This window comes from Malaclemys terrapin, chromosome 7, assembly GCF_027887155.1.
Source record: "Malaclemys terrapin pileata isolate rMalTer1 chromosome 7, rMalTer1.hap1, whole genome shotgun sequence".
Classification (NCBI taxonomy): domain Eukaryota; kingdom Metazoa; phylum Chordata; order Testudines; family Emydidae; genus Malaclemys; species Malaclemys terrapin.
This window is the reverse complement of record NC_071511.1, coordinates 28271595-28291218: the sequence shown is the minus strand read 5'-3', so window position 1 is coordinate 28291218 and position 19624 is coordinate 28271595. Positions and strand designations below refer to the sequence as shown.

At 42.5% G+C, this 19624-nt stretch overlaps 1 protein-coding gene across 2 annotated transcripts in view; it reads right to left on the bottom strand.

Moving 5' to 3' along the window:
* Positions 1 to 2568: 2568 nt before the first annotated feature.
* The window catches only part of TKT (transketolase), a 33896-nt gene continuing 16840 nt past the window's right edge, over positions 2569 to 19624 (bottom strand). For both annotated transcript variants that reach the window (XM_054034337.1, XM_054034338.1), the window contains exons 7-14: positions 17212 to 17405; positions 15904 to 16068; positions 14454 to 14610; positions 10530 to 10660; positions 8124 to 8207; positions 7826 to 7919; positions 5486 to 5608; positions 2569 to 2871 (exon numbers count right to left, since the gene is read on the bottom strand). In XM_054034337.1, the coding sequence (XP_053890312.1) occupies positions 2684 to 2871; positions 5486 to 5608; positions 7826 to 7919; positions 8124 to 8207; positions 10530 to 10660; positions 14454 to 14610; positions 15904 to 16068; positions 17212 to 17405 (1136 nt within the window). In that variant the 3' untranslated portion in view covers positions 2569 to 2683. The remainder of the gene's footprint in view (positions 2872 to 5485; positions 5609 to 7825; positions 7920 to 8123; positions 8208 to 10529; positions 10661 to 14453; positions 14611 to 15903; positions 16069 to 17211; positions 17406 to 19624) is intronic.

Sequence of the window (19624 nt, the reverse complement as noted above, 5' to 3'; positions counted from 1 at the left end):
GGGGAGGGATAAGTAAAAGAGAAAAACTAAAAAAAGACAGATCTTAAGTTACTAACCCAACAGAGCCTATTTTAAGGGCAAAGGAACTATATTTTCAGTCTTGCTCAGAAGACTAGAGAAAATAAATTGTAAGCATTTGTTTTTAAGAACTCTTCCCTTTTTTGCTTCATTTAGTTCAATTTGTTTATTGAGGAATAACATTGTGAGGCAGTCTGCATGAACACAGTGGATCATTGAAATATAGCTTATGGAAAATGAGGAATTAATGTATTAAATTAAGAGTATAAATAAATGCATTAAATTAAGAGTATTAATAGTAGCGTTATTGAAATGCTCATGTTCACAGCTAACTGATTATGTGCATTGTTTCTATGCCTTTGTTGAACAATCCTTTGTCATACATAATGTAACTTCACTTTGAAAACAAAAGTCAAGTTCAGACAAAGTTACAACTGCCCATGCAGAACGGCCCGGTGTTGCAATTTTTGTAATAGGATATTATGAACGTTTTCATCCTGCTCTCATAACAAAGGCTAAGAAACATCTTCCTTTTCTTCTTCTGTAGAATGTGTCTTGTTCTGGAAGGCAGTGACTCAGCTTGGCTAAGCTGGATTCGGCAGGGTTGGGGAGAAGGGGAACAGTATCTCCTCCCTCTTTGTTGAATATACTGAAATTAACGTTCTGCCAGAGTACTAACCTGCTATACTGTGCTTAAGCAAACTCAGGGCAAAAAGGTGAGGTAAACTGGAATTCATAACAGGAGACACTGCCCATGGACAAGTTATCTCAGCTCCTGTATGTGGGTCCTTGAATACCGCATATGGATAATCTAGCTCTTCGGTAACATGTTTTCCAAAGAACTAGGAGATCCTCACCTCCGCTCTAACCCCTTTATGCTGGATAAAATGGATGGGGTGATAAAAAGGAGCCCTAAAAGCTCTAGTTCTGTCTGGGGGAGAATTTCCTTCGCACAGGCAGACACTAGACAGTCAAGAGGACAGGCAGCAGGCTGACTTACAAGGACATCCTTACAAACCCTATCACAAGGGACACGCCAGAGGTAGGAGGGTGTGTTAGAGGCAGGGCCACAGCATCACTGCAGAGATTCTGGGAAGGGCTGTGGCCCAAAGTATATCCCCAGGAGGTTGCCATAACTTAGGTCCCCAGGGCTGTCTAAATTATGCTGGGGGCCTCTCCTGTTCCTTGAAAAGCTCAGAATCAGGAGGTCACAAAAGTAACTTAAAGCACCTTAGCCCACCATCTTGCCGAGCTACAAAATCTGTGATGCAACTCTTCAACGCTGAAGCATAGAATCTCATTCCAAAGTTTTTAATGGGTGTGACTCAAGGACCTCTTGATGCCAACTGGCAGAGAGCACTGGAGCATACAAGGGTTACAGGGATCCCCTGGGTCTGGTATCTACATTCTAGCCTGACAAAGTACATCATGTAAGGTCTCTAGTGAAAACCTGTGTCACATTGGTCATCACAATCACTGTAAGATGTGTGTATGGAAAATGTGAGGAGTTATGAGGGGATATCAGCCAAACTGGTTGAAAATGCTGAGAAAAGGACTTTGGGTAAGCTAAGTTGTAGCAGCAAGGGGAATATCTTGAGTTAAGTTTAGGCTCTAGAAAGCATGTTATGATTTTGTTTTATATGTAACCATTTGTTTCCAATACTCGTATTTTCTACCACTTGAATCTCTGCTCTTTCATAATAAACTTATTCTTGTTTTCACTGTGTATCTAAGTGCTGTGTGTTAAGTGATCCCGAGTTGGCCCTGGCAAGCCGGTGTGTACTATTCCTTCAGGAATAGTGAAATCAGAGTTCTGTGAGCATCCAGTGGATTGGGGCTGAGCACTCCAGAGGGATGCTTGGCGTGATCGGCAGTCGGTGTCTGCCTATCACTGTGCAGAGAGAGTGAGGCCTGTGAGGGCCGGGAAGGTAATGCTTCTGGTGCCAGAGACTGGTGGATTAAGGGAGCTGATCCACAACAGGCACAGACAAGACTCCCCCATGCTGAGGTGGTGGTAGCAGGGTGCCTCATAACCCTGGATACCGCTGGGAAGCATCACAATGGTGCAAATATAAAGTCCTGTGAGAAGAACTTAAAGATGGTGTTTCAAATTGGAGTATGCTGGGGAGGGAGGGGGAATTATACAGTGTATACACCTATTTCAGGGGTACCTTTGAATGGAAGTTCACAATCCAATCAAGCTTCTCCTCTGACTTGATATCTTCCTGCATTTGAGACTTCCCTGCTTCTTATAAAAGATATTGACAGAGTCACAAATTCAGCATTCAGACCTAAATACAGAATTGAGCAGAGAGAGCTACTGGCCTGAGAGGGAAATAAACCCTGACAAACACAAATACATTATGTAACTAAGAAACATGGCAATTAAAATTGTGAAAAACAGGTGAGAGAAACGGAGGCATGTTCCATGCCCCAAAAGACTGACATTCCAGAAGAGTATGAAGTGACCTAAAAGGCACTAGAATGTTTATATTCAGACACCACCGCACTGCATAAAAGCCCATGTAAGTAATACGATTTAACACACTATTTTGTTTAAATCTTGTATTTTTATTCTCTGCATATATTTTAAGCACCTTCTCCTCCAAGTTACAGTATAGTTTTGAACACTGGTCCGATGTAACACAACGTGCGATGCTCCAAACTACTCTGCATTCCTTGATTTGGAAACTGCCACTTTAACAGCTTGCACGATGGCATCTTTATCAATGCCAAACATCTTAAGGAGCTCAGCTGATTTCCCACTTCTTGGCACATGGGATACAGCCAAGCGAGTGACTGTGATACCAGGCTCTCCAACTACAGCACCTGACACTGCTTCTCCAATGCCACCTAGGAAAAAGACAGTAACATGCATAAAATTCATAGTGTCTAGGCTAACAGGCTATTTCTGCATAAGCAACTTCCTGCAGCTATTAAAATAAAGACAATTTGGAAGATCTAAAGGTTACAAATTTGTTTTGTTCCCGTGATAAGGCTGCAGTGTCAGCACTGTCACGTCCTACAGGCTAGACTTAGGCAAATCAGGTTCAAGTCCCCACTTCACCACAGACTTTGTGTGTGACCCGGGCAAGTCACTTCAGGTAAAATTTTCCAAAAGACCTTAAGTGATTTATAAGCACTTAGGAGCTTAAGTCTTATTAAAAGTCAATGGGACCGAGGCACCCAAGTCAGTTAAATGATTTTGAAAATTTTACCTTTAGTCTTTCTGAGCCTCAGCTCCCCATTTGCAAAATGGGAATAACTTTCCAATCTCACAAGGATATTGTAAGGTGCTCAGATACTATGGTAATGGGGAGCTATATAAATATACCTAAGATAGAGAGACCTCTCAAGAGGCCAGCAGCATCTTTCAGAATCAGGCACTGAGAGCCAGATTTACTGTAACTTTCCATGACAAGACCATCACCTCAGCAGTGTGAAATTAAACCACTGATAAAGTTTAACACCAAATTTACACAGGCCCAGCAGCCACCTACATATGGTGCAACCCAAGAAAATGGTGCAACCCATCCATCCAGACATCTAGTTCAACTTATAAAAGCACCTGAGTTAGGTTCCTAACCCCCACTGAATTCAAGGGGATTTAGGCACCCTGCTTTAGGCATTTTGTAAATCCTACTAGATGTCTATCGGTCTTTAGGTGCCTAAATATCTTTGTAAATCTGAGGCTGAGAGAAGTATGAAGAGGAGCTATCTACCAACAACAGCTGCTGGAGGCTGTCTTGCTGAGGCAGACACAATGGGCTTGATTCTCTTGGGCTACACCATGTGTAGGTGGCTGAGCCGGTGTAACTGTATCAATAAGTGAATTTCACACTGCCAAGACAATTGTCTACTCATGCAAAGTTACAGTAAAAACATCTGTGTAGAGCTGAGAATAGGTGCAAAAAAGCATGTGGCTCAATCAAACTACCAGCACTGGTGTCCTGGAACAATGGTGTGTCTAGGCCAGTATTTACAATTATCCTATCTCACTCGTGTTGAAACACTGACCACAAACACCAGTCTAGGACAAACTCACAGTAACAATATCTAATGATGCCGTAACTTTATGTTTGTTCCTCTGATGATGTCCCTTTTAAAGCCTCCCTCCAAGTAGAACAAGACTGACACGTAGATCATGGAAAAGTGTAATGTAAAGACTTGTCCTCACGGGACACTTTTACACAGGGAAGCCACCAAAGATTTGTGCAGGCAGGAGATATTTGCCATAGGCCCTGTACATGACTTTTTACCCTCCTGGTGCTTTCCAGGTATCCCACAGCAATGATAGGGAATATAATAGGCCTGCAAGCCGCTGCTGCACAGATTATGGAATGAAGAGAGAACAATGGCAACGTACACCAAGCAATCCAGAATCGAGCCCAATGACTCAGGGAATGCCAAGGAAGTGCACATAGCAGTGGCATCTAGTTCATCTTTTAACATAATGGTTGCTGTATATGCTCTCCACCTGCCAGTGTGGAGAAGCAATCGCCATAGTCCCACAATCACTCCACCACCTCTGGAGGCTATAGCATTAGCAGGAACAGAAGGATCAAAATTTCACCTGATCCATGTTTAAGGGAGGACCCTAAAATAAATGAGGACTATAGGTGGCCTCTAATTAACCCATTACCTTAAGGAAAAACCAGAGAGACTTTCACCCCTCACGATCAGTTTCCATTGTTAAGGATAAATCTGCAAGGAAGATGGCTGAAAACTTTTTTTTTTTTTTTTAAAGAAATAAAACCATAAGATCAGCCATGATATTTCTGAGTCTCAGAAGTCAAGAGACTGTAGGCTTGACAGGCCAGCTCTGTGGGCTATCACTAAGGCTGCGAGTCTGTCACGCAGGTCACAGAAGTCACGGATTCCGTGACTTTCTGTGACTTCTGCAGTGGCTGGGCCAGCCGGCTGGGCAGTTTGGGTGTGTGGGAGTGGGCTCAGAGCTAGGGATTTGAGGAGTGCAGGGGGGAGGGGGGGGCACGCTTACTTGCTCCCTGCAGCTCCTAGGTCTCTGTGCAGTGCTCGGTCAGCACCTGCAGGCCCTGCCCTCACAGCTCCCATTGGCTGTGGTTCCTGGCCAATGGGAGCTGTGGCAGCCGGTGCTTGTGGTGGGAGCAGTAGAGGGGCTCCTTCCCTGGCCCCTGCCTCCGCCGCCCAAGAGCTGCAGGGACACGGAGCTGGGTAGGAAGACTTGCCAACCCCCACCCCCACGCCAGCAGGGGTCCCAGGTCACCTTCCCCAGCACCTGTGGCGGCCCCAGACCCCCCCCTGCCCTCCCAAGCACCTCCATCCCCCCACCCAAGTTTTAGTCAGGGCAGGTATTTTTAGTAAACGTCATGGACAGGTCACGGACCCGTGAATTTCTGTTTAGGGCCCGTGACCTGTCCATGACGTTTACTAAAAATACTCGTGACTAAAACATAGCCTTAGCTATCACCAGCTGAAATCAGCTTACCTTCAGGGTAATGGTCTTCCACAGTGATAATTCTGCCTTTGGTTGCTCTTGCATTTTCCAGTATGGTCATCTTATCCAGGGGTTTTATAGTGAATGGATCAATCACTCGGATGTAGATTTTTTCTGTAGAAGTGGAATTGTAAAGTTATTATACAATATGGTATGTGCCTTTGAAGAATGTGAGAGTTAAAAACCTTCTGTGAGAAATCCAGTGCGAAACCCTGAGAGACTCTTGCATAATTACTGAAAAAATGGGTCTAATGATTTCCAGAGTATGATTTGCAAATTTTTTTATTCTGAACTCATGAGTCATGCATGCTCCCTCCCCATTCCCTCAGTTCCTGGAGATGGCTCTGGCTCCCAGCACAGAGACCTTTACGTCACAGTAAGTGCAGTATGGTAGCTGGACCCAGACTGAAGGCTTTTCACACACAGTCTTTATTGCAGGTTATCTGCTACTTGCAAACTGTTCGAATTTCACAAGCCAGAATTGCTACTTCTCCTCTGGCCAGCAACGCAATCTGAGTTTATTCTGCCATCAACTCAGAGTCCGAGGCCCAGGTTGTCTGCTAAGGCACAGCACAACTCAAGGGCACGTACAAAATGGCTTTAAGCTACCTTAGCTTCCCCCTGTTCTTGGGCTGGCTGCATGCTGAGCCAGCTCTCACATATCTCAGAGCAGCATGAGGCCTGGTCTAACTTGTACCAGCTACCAACCACGGCAAGGGGCCAATACAACAGCCAGGGATCGCTGAGGCACAAGGAAACCTCTGCCACGTTATGCTGACAGTTAGGGGATGGCTTAGGCGCTGCTATGTCAGCTCTATGCCATCAGAGGATGCCCCTACAATGGGATGATCCCTCTGTGGTTGGTTATTCTGACTTCAGGGCTTGCGGTGAAGTGCAAAGCAATTACAGTGCAAAGGAGAATCTGGCCCTAAGAATCAAACTTACAAAATGCCGCAAGCAGCTCAAGGTCATGGTAGAACCTCTGTCTACCCTGGCACAGTGTGCAGAGCTGCCCACTAAGCCATCTGAAGCATTAATTGTATTACACTCTGAATATCTTGTAATCTATTCCTGGGCATAGGCTATTGAATTAAGAGGTGGATTTTGTTGGTCACATTCTCCTATTATTCCACTGAAGGATTTTTGTTTACCCCGAGAAATGTCAGTGGACTAGAACATTGTCCAAGGATAAGGGCTTCCTGCTTCTATTTGAATTCTGAGGCACTGATCAAAAAATCAAATTAGCAATGCCTACAGCAAGAAGCACTGTGTACCAAAGTCATATTTCAATGATCTTATTCCTATTATAGCAAATAATTTATGCAGAACATTTCAAATAAACAGGTCAGATTGGTTATTCAGTACGCCTGTTAAGTGAAACAGAGTTAAGTGTGCCGACACAATGAATCACTTCCTTATATAGTGTTTAGCACATTCTGGGCACAATAAAAAAATAAATTAGTACTCAGCCAACTAGTTCAGATATCCTAGAAAAACTTTGGCTTACTGCAGTGTATTAATCCATCTTCAAACAAACAATATACAAGGTATAATCAAAAACTAAGGTGATAAAATAATGCAGGACTTAAAGCAGGGGTTGGCAACCTTCCAGAAGTGGTGTGTTGAGTCCTCCATTTATTCATTCTAATTTAAGGTTTTGCGTGCCAGTAATACATTTTAACGTTTTTAGAAGGTCTCTTTCTATAAGTCTATAATATATAACTCAACTATTGTTGTAGGTAAAGTAAATAAGGTTTTTAAAATGTTTAAGAAGCTTCATTTAAAATTAAATTAAAATGCAGAGCCCCCCGGACCGGTGGCCAGGACCCAGGCAATATGCGTGCCACTGAAAATCAGCTTGCGTGCCGCTTTTTGCATAAGTGCCATAGGTTGCCTACCCCTGACTTAAAGAGTAAGCGTAAATGATAATATTAAAAATATTTCAGAGAAAGGTGGTATTTGTAACCCAAGGCAGATTTTATCATTTTGAGTCCTGGTTGTTGGCGTAGTTCAATGGCAGCCAGCCTATGCCATTGTATGCTGTATTAGTATATTCTGACTGGTTAAAGAAAACAGAGAAGCAACAGTTACTCTTGCTAGCAGCCCCACTAAAGTAAACAGGATTACTCACAGGAGTGAAGATTTACATAATGGGATGTATATTGTGTATTTCAATTAACAGGAGATCAGCTGTTCTATAATATGTTTTTAAATGAGTTTCTGATTAGCAGAGTTTACATTTATCTGTACAGAAGACTCGGCTCTCCAGCAATCAGGTTGGCTGGTACTGATTTTTTTAGGTCTAGTTACAAATAAGTAATCTCCATTCACCTTTCTTCAGCTGCTCTGCTGCAGCTAGTGCCTCGTGCAGAGTCACTCCTGCTCCAACAACAGTGACCTGGTCATCCTTACTCTTGAGCACCACCTGAGAGGAAAAGGCAAATAAGAATTATATTTTTTTTAGTTTCCTCTTTATGATAAATATTGTTGATGGTTATTTGACTAAGGTTCCTTTAGTTTTCATTACATATTGACTAGGTGGAGACAGAATACCCTGGAGAAGAAGGGGTTTTTGTGAAGGAACCTGGTATGTTATTTCAGATGGCACAGATCTCTAGACAGTACTTACCTTGGCCTGTCCAATCTGGAAGTCCTCGTTGCTGCTATAGATAACTTCATTTTCAGGACGACTGGTCCTTATGAAACAAACGCCCTGTTTCCAAAAGGAACACAGCCTGAGTTACAAAAATAGCTGTGGCTAAGGCATTCTAATTTTTATATACCTAAAACAAACTTTCCCGAAATTGATTTTTTTCATTCCACTTAGCTCTGGTTTCATCTCTTCCATATGATCAGTGGTTTTATTGAGCGAACCTTCCCTGCCCAGCAATTCTCCCTAAATCCATCACTAGTGCTTTTCAATTACCAGTACTCTCAGTCATCGCTGCACAGTTAACCTCTTTTTCATGGTGCACAAGCAATTTAATATCTTACTTCCAAAGGTCATCCAATCTTTGCTCCTGGAAATGAAAATCCTACCTGGCCTAATTAGGATTTAACCACGCTGCTAGAAAAGCTAAAATCTCTAGTCAGTCTAGCAGCTTGAAGATCAAAATAAACTGGGCAAAAGAGGAAAGCCTCAACTAAAAGCAAGGAAGTTCATATTCTTTCTGTTCATGTTCAAATGCTCTTCTAAAGGAAAGTACCAGTTCTTTTAACAAACCACTACCTGTATTCTATCCCTCTTTTCCCTTGCTCTTGCTCTCCCATTCTATGTTTTGCATCTCTCTTACTATTGGCCATATCTGACACACCAACATCTCGACACTGCTTTGGTTAAGGCAGCATTAGGAGAGGCACAGGAGCAGCAGCTCAGATTATTCAATCTTTGTTTAGGCAAAAACTCTTTTTTAATAAGTCAATAGGAGTTTCACACAAGCAGGGACTGCAGAATCTGACCTTTTGTTGCCAACAATCTTTGGAGACAATGGATTAAATTCAGTCAAAGGCAGCCTGGAGTAAGCAGGAATTTAAATGGATTTATCCTCAAATCCCCATTGTGAGATGGGCAATGAAATCCCAGAGAAGTTAAGGGACTGGCCCAAGGTGACACAGGAAGTCTGTGGCAGCACCACCAACAGAATTTAGATCTCTCATAGCCCAATCTCTTAACCACAAGTGCATCCTCACTAACAGGAGAGTGGAAGAAAATGGGCCAGATCCTCAGGTAGGGTAAGTCAGCATTGGTCCAATGGAGCTTCAGTGACTTACACCAGCTGAGGAACTGCCCCATATGCTTCAATTTTTGTCTATTCCATCCCCAACGTCTCCAAGTCACCCACAGCTGGATGTGATCCCCAAAGAACACCACCCTGGGGTAAGTTACACTTTTTGCCCACCCACTGAATACCACATCAGAGCCAGGCACACCGTACCATTCCCCCGTTTTTGAACCAGTTTAGACCCAGTCTGTAACCATTGTTCAACCATTTACGTGAACATGCCCTAGAGTACAACACATCTCCCATTTGTGCACTCAGCACCAGTCAGGGCAGAGTTTGTCTATACTGGAGCTCTAACTTCCAGCTCAGGCATGCTAGCGCTGATTGAGCTAGAGTGCTAAAAACGAAGCGCAGACGCAGAAGTGCGAGCAGCAGGACAGGCCAGCCTCCCCGAGTACAATCCCGTCTGAAATCCTAGGCATGTCCTCAGGTGACTAACCCATACTGCTGCTTGCACCACTGTGGCTATGCTTCTATTTTTAGTGTATTAGCTCAATCAGACTAGCACAGGTACAGCCACGATGCTGGCAGATCAGGTGGCAGCTTAGGTCAAGGCCCCAGGCCTCACTGAACACTCACAAATGCATAGCTGGAAACCAGTTTTGCTTGCCCATATGTTAGCATTACCAAAATAGATATTAGATGTTAAGTTGACAAGAACGTGTTTAGACTTTATAAAATGTTTGTAGGATGCTGCATGTACTGATATCACTTATAACCTCAATAGCCCACGGTATAAATTATACTGAGCATTTGCATACTAAACCTCTGTAACTGGGTAACTCACCAAGCCTGTCCTGCCTACAAGATGACCCACTGAAGGCAAATGGGGTATTGTGTAGCATCAAAGGAGAAAGGCCCTGTTGACTGCATTCCTAACTCCCTCCAGGAAGGAGAGACCTATGCATGAATTCATCCCATCAGTTTGGACTCTGGAGTGGAGGGGAGATCTAATTATAGAACATACCATCTGTTTGGGGTGTCTGCCTTGCCTTTTGACAGTCTGACAGTGCCTTTAGACACTCCACACAGCATGACAACATGTATCCAAGCTGGAAATCACACCTACAACTCCAGTATAGACATATCATCAGACTTCTCTAACTGAAGGAAATGTGCTGCCATAATGCCAATGCCTTTGAAACTGAGGCATACAAAAGATGGGCTAGTAACAAACAAAATTTCCATCACTTATAAAAAATACATTTAAAACAAATACATATTTTCCAGATCAGAAATGCTATGGCATAAACCTTAGTGTTAGCAGCTATTTCTACTGCTTTTTCAGTTGATACAGCATCGCTAGGATAAAAGACAGTTGAATTGGGAACAGCACGGAACATGCACAGATCTTCCAGCCCCATCTGAGAAGGTCCATCCTCTCCTAAAAGAAGGAAAAAAACAAGCACAAAATGGAATGAATATCTACTCTGAGGACTCATTACAGCAGAGAAGGTCAAAATAATATATATTTATATATCAGGCACACAGAGGACATGCAAGTCTACCTGGCTTCAGAAAAGAATCATCTTCTCTTTAAACTTGAAACCATCTAAATAGTAAATAAGAAGACAGAAGGAAACTAAAAAGAAAGAGAACTAGGGTTATAAAGAAAAGAAACAGAAAAATAAAATGCAACAACAAAACAATAGTAAAGAAAGAAGCAACTAAAACAGGAAGTGTACGGAAGTAAGAAGAGGAGCTATAAGATATCAAAGCACCTTCAGATTTACAGTTCAACACAGAAGTTTTGTGAGCAAAAGTTACGTTCAAGTAAATGGTGTCACTGGATTTAGACTGCTGGAAATGTGAAAGGAGAATCACTTCTATTTCATCAACAGTTAATAGCCCATTTGATATGATTATTTTCAGATTTTTATGTTTGTTTAAAAGACTAAAGGAGGATCCATATATTGTAGTAAATAGTCTCATGAAAGAGCAGTAAAAAGTACAGATATTATTAATTTAACTCTTCAAGTATCTTATGGCATAAATTGCAGGTCTATAAAAAGACTCGACACAGAAAAGTGTTCTGTATGCCATGAGTCGCCACAGTTAAAAAAAATCCAACAGAATGCCCTTATGTAATGGGGGTCTGGAGATGGCACTATTCCAGACTAACCCCGCAAAGACTCCTGAATCCAATCATGTCACTGCCTGCAATGGCAAAGGACAATCAGGAGCAAAGCTTTTCTGTACGAGCCCACTAACTGCTACAAAAAAGGTTACAAAAGAGTTGACAAGAAGAGTGTTTTTCCAAGAGAAGCCCCTTCAATATTATCCATTATTGTTTAGCACCAACAATGTTCAAGGTGCTTTATAGATAAATATTAAGACACAGTTCTGCCCAAAAATTACTATTTAAGTAAAAGTCCTGTTAAAGCAGAAATTTGGCATACAAAGGCAACTAAGAATAGAAAATGATTCAAGCTATATATGTAACAACCCCCCCGCCTCCAACAAAACCCAAGAATGTTGGGGTTTTGAACTCCCCCCAAAATGGCTTGAATTACAAAATGTCACATGATTTGTCAACATGTTATAATCACTAATATTGTACATTAAACCAATCATTAAGACGGCACAGATATTTAAAACAATCTTGTACAACACTGTCATTTTGGTTCATACATATTTATACTGTCCACTTATTGGCTTCTATAGCACACTGTAATGGCTCATAAACCGTTATGATCTAATCAGATAACTAACTAGTTTTTTGTTATTGTTTAAAGTACATATTTACAAATCTGACTCTGACCATTCATTTATTTTATTGGCCCAATTTTCTAAACCACAGAAGCCCAAGATCACACACAGCTGTGTGCCCAATCTTCACAGTTAATTTCCACCACTGGTCAGTTCAGGTTCTGAACTCACTGAGAGCCATGGGTTTCTATAAAAATAATTTTTTTTTTCAAACAATGTAAACAACAATTATTTTTGAGCTCTCCTATCTCAAAAGGACTTTTTCAAATTTCTCCCAAATATTCTCCTTTGCAAGACTGTTGGTAGACATACAAAATTTTAGATGCAAAGAAGTTTTTTCAAACAGGTTAGAAGTGGGGACAAAATCCAACTTATAATGGAAATGGTCTTATAACCATAACTATGGAGTCCCCACTGTAGCTCCACAGTAAAACAGTCCAAATGACAAAGGCTGTGAAGCAGATCAGAAATCACTGCTCTCACAAAGGCAGTACAGCTAGTTATTGGAGTCCCATTTTCCCCAGCCAGTGAAGGCTAAAAATAAATACTGATTTCTCTGATGGGGAAGAGTCTCTGGTTCCTTTGGCTTTTGCTGCTGGTTAAACACATTAGCATTAGATTGTGGGAGCTACAGACTATGAAAAGGAGGGAGGACTGGTCTTTACAGCAGGGGTGGGCAAACTTTTTGGCCTGAGGGCCGCATCGGGTTTCGGAAATTGTATGGAGGGCCGGTTAGGGGAGGCGGTCGTGGTCTGGCCCCCACCTCCTATCTGCCCCCCCATCCAACCCCTTCAGTTCCCTGACAGATCCTCTGGGACCCCTGTCCCATCCACCCTACCCCCCCCGCTCCCTGTCCCCTGACCGCTCCCGGACCCCCGCCGCCCCATCCAACCCCGCCTCTCATTCCTGATGGCCCCCCATGGGACCCCTACCCCATCCAACCCCCCTTCTCCCTGTCCCCTGACTGCACCCGGAACCCCTGCCCCTGACTGCCCCCTGCCGCCCCATTCAACGCCCCCCTCCTTCCTGACTGCCCCCCCGCCCAGGACCCCTGCCCCCATTCAACCCCCTGTTCCCTCCCCCCCCCGTCCCGACCCCATCCACCACCCCGAACTCCCCTGCCCCCTTACTGCATTGCCTGGAGCACCGGTGGCTGGCAGTGCTACAACCATGCAGCTCAGAGCATCAGGTCAGGCCCTGGCTCTGCAACTGCGCTGCCCCAGGAGCTCACAGCCCCGTCGCCCAGAGCACTGCACCGGCGGCGGGGCGAGCTGAGGCTGCGGGGGAGTGGGGACAGCAGGGGAGGGGCCGGGAACTAGCCTCCCGGGCCAGGAGCTCGGGGGCTGGGTAAGATGGTCCCACGGGCCGGATGTGGCCCGCGGGCCTTAGTTTGCCCACCTCTACTTTACAGGAACAAGGTTTGTAAAGAAAAACTCTTAATGATATACCCAAGCCATAATCCTATATGCTATAGTGGGTGTGGAGACACTCACCTATGGCTACATTACGAGGCTTTTAGCAATACAGCTGTGTTGCTAAGTGGCATGCAGTGTAGCTGCTGTTTGTCGGCAGAAGACAGTGGCTTTGTTGGCAGGACAAAGCGCTGGCCACACCGGTGCTTTTCGTTGGTAAAATTTTTGTCGTTTGGGAGGATTTTTTTTTAAACACCCCTGAATGACAAAAGTTTTGCCGACAAAGTGCCAGCATAGACAAACCCTAAGTGTTTGCTATGAAGACATAGCACATGACCGTCCACTGAGCTGGGACAAGGCTCTATCTTCCGGCTTGTCTACAGGAAGTTTTTGTACTGCTTTATATTGGCTTGTGGTAAAGTTAAAGCGGTACAGATCCCTAGTGTGGATGCCATTATACTGTATAATTCAGATATTAGCATAGCTTATTCATGTACATTTACGAATATACACACAATATGAAAATCTGCTCCTCCTTTCATTTTGCAATCTTTATGCTTTTTGCCTGCTCCATCCCCCAACATGAACAGACATGCATTGGGCAGTTGTGGAGGTAAGCAAAAACTGGAAGGGGTACTGCAAATTCCTTAACTGTGCACCTACTTCACACATCCTAGTTGTCTAAGCTATCTGTAACGTTAGGAAGTTTAGTTTTAATAAGTTTATTAACAACTACAATAAGTAAGAAATACTGTGATAAGTCAAAATTATATCAAATGGGTAAGTTTAAATAGCAAGCCCTATCTCCCATAACAATAATAAAAATCTACTAGTATCTAAGACGGTATCTAGTCTTTCAATAGTATCTTTCATTCATAGATCTCAAGGCGCTGGACAAAAGTGGGTATCATTATGCTCCCATTTTAGGGATGGGGAAAATGAGGCAGAGAGAGCAAGCGACTATCAAAGTCACATAGCAAGTCAATAGCAGAGATGGGAATGGTCATCACTGAAGCCACTGAATATTTCTGGTAAATAACCCCACATTGCACTTACCAATAGAAACGCCACAGTGAGAGCCACAGAGATTGATGTTACTCTCAGAAATGGCAGCCATACGGATCTGATCAAAAGCTCTGGTGAAAAAGGTGGCAAAGGCACTCGCAAAAGCAACAGTCCTGTCGCGAGTGGCACAGCCAACTGCAATGCTCACCTGGGAGGAGGAAGAGGAGGGAAGTCAATTAACAGAGAAGGGTACATGATGGTCTGTGGGAGTTTTCACTGTGAAACCTCTTTATCTCTTGTGAGGAGTACCTCAGAAATTCCTACTTAAAATCGCTCTCTTTCACTAACTTCAAATCTTGTCCCTATTAATTGGATCTTCACTTAAGGAAAGCAAAGGCAATTTCTCCCACCCAATCCTTCTGCTCTGGATACCCCAGTAGTATCCATTCTATTTATTAATTCTTATTGATTGTTTGTGTAGCATCAACACCTTTTCTTCATCTATTTCCAGGCAGCCATTCTGAGGACTCTCAGACTTGACTCCCTCTTATCTTTTCTTTTTCTGTAAATGAAGGCTGTACATTTTCAATCTGGAGATTTTACTACCTCCAATTTGTGGAGAGTGATGATGTTAACAGCTATGGATGGGTTTGTCCGCCTTTGCTTTGGACTGATGTCTACCAAAAAGGTGCTTCACCAAGGTAGAGGAGAGCAGAACACAGAATCACTAGAATCCCTTGATACATTTACACAGTACCTTTTATTTCATTATCACAGAGATATTATTCTGCTCTTGGGGCTGATTTTCTCTCACTGACACTAACGTAAATTAGGAGTAACTTCACGGAAGTCACTGGAAGTATGCTGAAATGAAACATGCGAGAGGAGATCCTGTGGTCCTTAGGCCACAAGTTATTGAAAACCAATGGCCAAATTCTGCTCTCACTTACACCCAGGCAGTTTCATTTGCTTCAATGAGGTTGCACAAGTGTCAGACAGAATTTAGCTGAAAGAACATTGTATTATTCTATGACATAAGATTTTTTAACCCTGTCATTATAAAAACCATGAGGACAATATTGCCTAATTTTCTCCCTCTGTCCTCAAATTTTTACACCCACTCTTGTGCTGCAGATTGTCAAGCTATGCCATTCTATTTCCAGTCAGAAGTGAGAGTTAACAAGTCTCTTGACCTTACTCTCCACAGATCATGTTGTGGGATATGTTGTTGTTACATACACTCTGTTTGCCTCTTTGCAAGTTCTGCTAAGAAGCCAAATGTTGTGATTTTTTTTTAAGTCGTCTGTTGAAGACGCATTTCCATTATGTTATTATTCCTGCCATGCAGTTTTTTCTAAGCAGAGGGCAAATCAAATTACAATGCCTGGATAAACACCTAAAATCAAATGCTAAAACATTTATCATCAGGACAAAATTATCTAAAAATCTCATATTCTGCTGTAGGGTACACAGTATTTCATAGAGCAAAGGAAATAATTACCATGTTCTGTTCAGCAATATAGCATTCAATGAAGCGGCTGGGATGTTCTTTCTTAAACATGTCAGAGAAGGTGGAATTCTTTGTGTCTCCATCTAAAGCAATTACTCGGTCATTGGCATGGCCCAATTTTGCAAGTGCGAAGCCATAAGCTTTGCGGGTAGCCATCTTTGAAGAGGAAAATAAAGCAGTGCTGTTATTAGGTTCTGAATGGGATTTTTTTGTTTGTTTGAGATGTTAAAATATTTTATTAAGTGTAAACTCTATCAAGATTTTAAATGTAAACTATCAAGACACATACAAGAAATGTAATAAACCCAACTCAGAAGTCAGAAGAGAAAACAGTAGGGGAATGCAATACAACACAGTGTCAGGTCTATTTAGTCTTCATAGAACACACATATACTTGCTTTTCTTTAAATCCAGACATGATGTCTATAATCTACCATCTGCATAGTCATAAAACTGCCTGTTCAGACATTTTAAAAAAAAAAAAAAGTAGAACAAAATTCCATATGGTATAAACATTCAACAAAACAACTTTGTTCTTCACTCTGATTTATTTTTGACTGAGCACTTCAACAAGAAGGTGAAAATATTAACAACTCTACGGAAATTGAATACTTATATTCAGCCACACAAGTGACTTCCACACACTGATGTTCTCAAACATCATTGAAGAGCTGTATAGGTGACTCACCCACAATTCTTTGCCCTTTAAGCTTCTACTTGAATGCAGGATACATGGCAATTTCTTAAACAGTGTGGACAACTAATGACAAACTCACACCAATATTAAAGGGTTTGAGGTAATCAGCGAGTCCCTCCCAACTACCACATTGGAAATTCGGAGTCAAACGCTTGTCATCATATTCACGCAGCTAGTCTCTTTTAAATCAATGGTTTCAATTCTGCTCCCATTCGCCCCATCGTGTAACTCCACAGGTGTACATCTCGTCATGTGAATGAGGGGAACATGATTTAGCCCTTTCTACATAAAAACCCTACCCATTTAAACACACTATCTCCCAGCATCAGGCAGGTCACATGGCAGAAGTGAGGGGCAGAGGAGCAGAGTTAAAAAAGGAAATGAACAGGGAGCACTTATGGTAGAAGGTGAAGGGCATCACACAAAAAGAGAACTCTCTTTATTTATACAGGGTCTAGGGTAAGACCCAGAATTCATTGTCACTCATTTGGTAAATAATTCACCCAACAGAATGAAAAGTACAAGGAAGCACTTTCCTGGACAGCATTTTTTCTCTCCCTCTCATCTCTAAAACAGGTACGTGTTAGTAGACAGCGTGGTACCTTTTCTCCTAGTTTGTAATTTGGTGGAGATGACATCTTAATGTTTCTAATATTTACGACTGGTGCATCCTCTTCTGGGAGGGCTGGGGAAAGCTTTTTCTTGCTCTGGATTTTGTCATCAATTTCCTGAATGATTTGTTCAGCCATGTTTTTTGGGAGGGGCTTACCATGCCAGTTTTCCTTATCTTCAATACCTGCATTTAAAATAAATATATAATAAAAGGAATTAAAACCCTTAGTCTCACAGTCCTTACCAAGGTGAAAGTGCTGAAATCAATGGGTGCTCTAACTGAAGGACTTCACTATTATGCCCATCGTGAACAGTAACTACATCATCCATTAGCATCAAGCAAATAAAAAAATGTTAATGCATAACAGAATAGAAAAGATCAAATCCTAGGTATTCTACGTCTATGGGCCTGGAGCAGCAGCCATTCCATGCTTGAAACTTCCAGTGGTTCCATCTGGAATTGTGCACTGAGCACCTACAAGACTTGGCCCCATAACAGTAACAGAATTTAAATACCAAACACATGCCCTTTATATGAAATTTGTGTATGTCTTCACTGCAATCGGAGGTGTGACTGCAGCTGGGGTTGGCATACCTGCACTAGCTGCAATCTAGCATGGCTAAAAATAGCAGTGAAGAGACAGCGCACAGGCTCTAGTGCAGGCTAGCAAGGTAAATATGCACCCAGGGTCCCCAACGGGCTTCTACATCCCATGCTGAAGTCCATGCCGCCATGCCTTCACTGATATTTTTAGCCATGCTAGCTAAATTAAAGCTAGGGCAGTTATGCCAATCCATGCTGCAAATGCACCTCTGACTGCAGTGTAGACATACCTACAGTGTCAGCAAACACCAGTTAAATGTCAAACAGCATTCACTCCTCAAAAACTACAGCAACATCCCATCGTTTAGGTACCTATTCAATCTAAGCAAGACCTAAAATTTTACAATATGAATTAAATAGTTTCATACAGTTTTAACCTTGTGTGCCTAACAGTACTGGGAGAAGAACATAAGCCTTGGCAAAACTCCACTACTCTTGCTTGCTTCTGTAATGAAAGGATGAGCATTATGCATTCCAACTTCTACCGATCCGTTAGGTGATCAGAAAGAGGAATTCACATCTTCCCACTTAAAATTTGTATTCAAATTCAGCAATGGTAGAGTCCTTAATGCATGCCGGAGTATAGTTGGCATTTTTATTATAGGCACAGTGTCATGTAGCCAGCATGCATTTCTTGCCATGCAAGAACCAATATAAAGCTTTCTGTCAGCCAATAATACCCGAGAATTACAACCAGTTTGGACGGATTTCCTTTTTGTAGTTTACGAGTATTGGGCAGAAATGAGAGGTAACATTAGTTTACTATACACTGACAAGTGTTATATATGTTCAGTTGTCAGTATTTCAGTGGGAAAAGTACTACTAATGATGTGTTTAAAATAAGATCTTCAGTGCTACCGTAAATTCCAAGTTAATTCAATAAAGACTCAAGTGGCTGCTAGCCTACTACAACAGCTTCCTAGTATAATGTACCTTAATAGGAATTACCGATTATGTAAGATAAAGTATGGTATATGATCAAGTGTTGGTGCACTGAGTACTGCACATCTAACATGGATTTAGTGTCACATTTGTCCACACACTATGGGCCTCTGGCGGGGACACACTGTGCACACTATCACTCCTTCTGAGCCACAGGAGGTCAGCTGCAATGCTACTCCCGTCCCCTGCTCAAATGGAGGATTCTCTGTTGATCAGTGTGAGGGCAGGGCAGGCCAGGAAGAGAGGTAACTGACCTCAGGGGCATGTGTATTGTCCCCATGGAAATTTTAAAGATAGAGTAATATTGCCTGAGATTTTCCATGGCCTTCTTCCATGTGAGGGAAATCCCTTTAAGGAGAGTCTTAAAGGCAATCATTAGTGGGCAAAGTTCTGCTATGGTGCTGGGGGTGCTCTAAGCACCCAGAGTTCCCACAGAGGAATGAGGCTTCTGCACAGATGGCCTGGTGTTATGGATACATCTCAAATAACCACCAGGTAAGTAGGCCAGACCCTCTCTTTCCTCTGCAGGGTGGAAAACCTTCCCAAAGGGAAGAATGCAGGAGGAATTCAATGGCAGAAAAACATCATGGAGTCTCCTCCCCACCAGGTTTCACCACATAGGAGCATGATCAGATCCACAGTTCATATCAAATTTCCATCTAGTCAACCAAGCAAAGACCTGATCGACCTGGGACAGCATCCTCTGTTTTAAGTAGATTAAATAAATATCTAAGATTTAGCTAATAATGTTTCTGTAAACTTAAGTTTTACTCAGAAATTTAAAAAGCACTTCGGATAAAGAAAATCAATAGTTTATACATTTCATGAAATTGTTATCTAGGAATTGGGTTTCATAT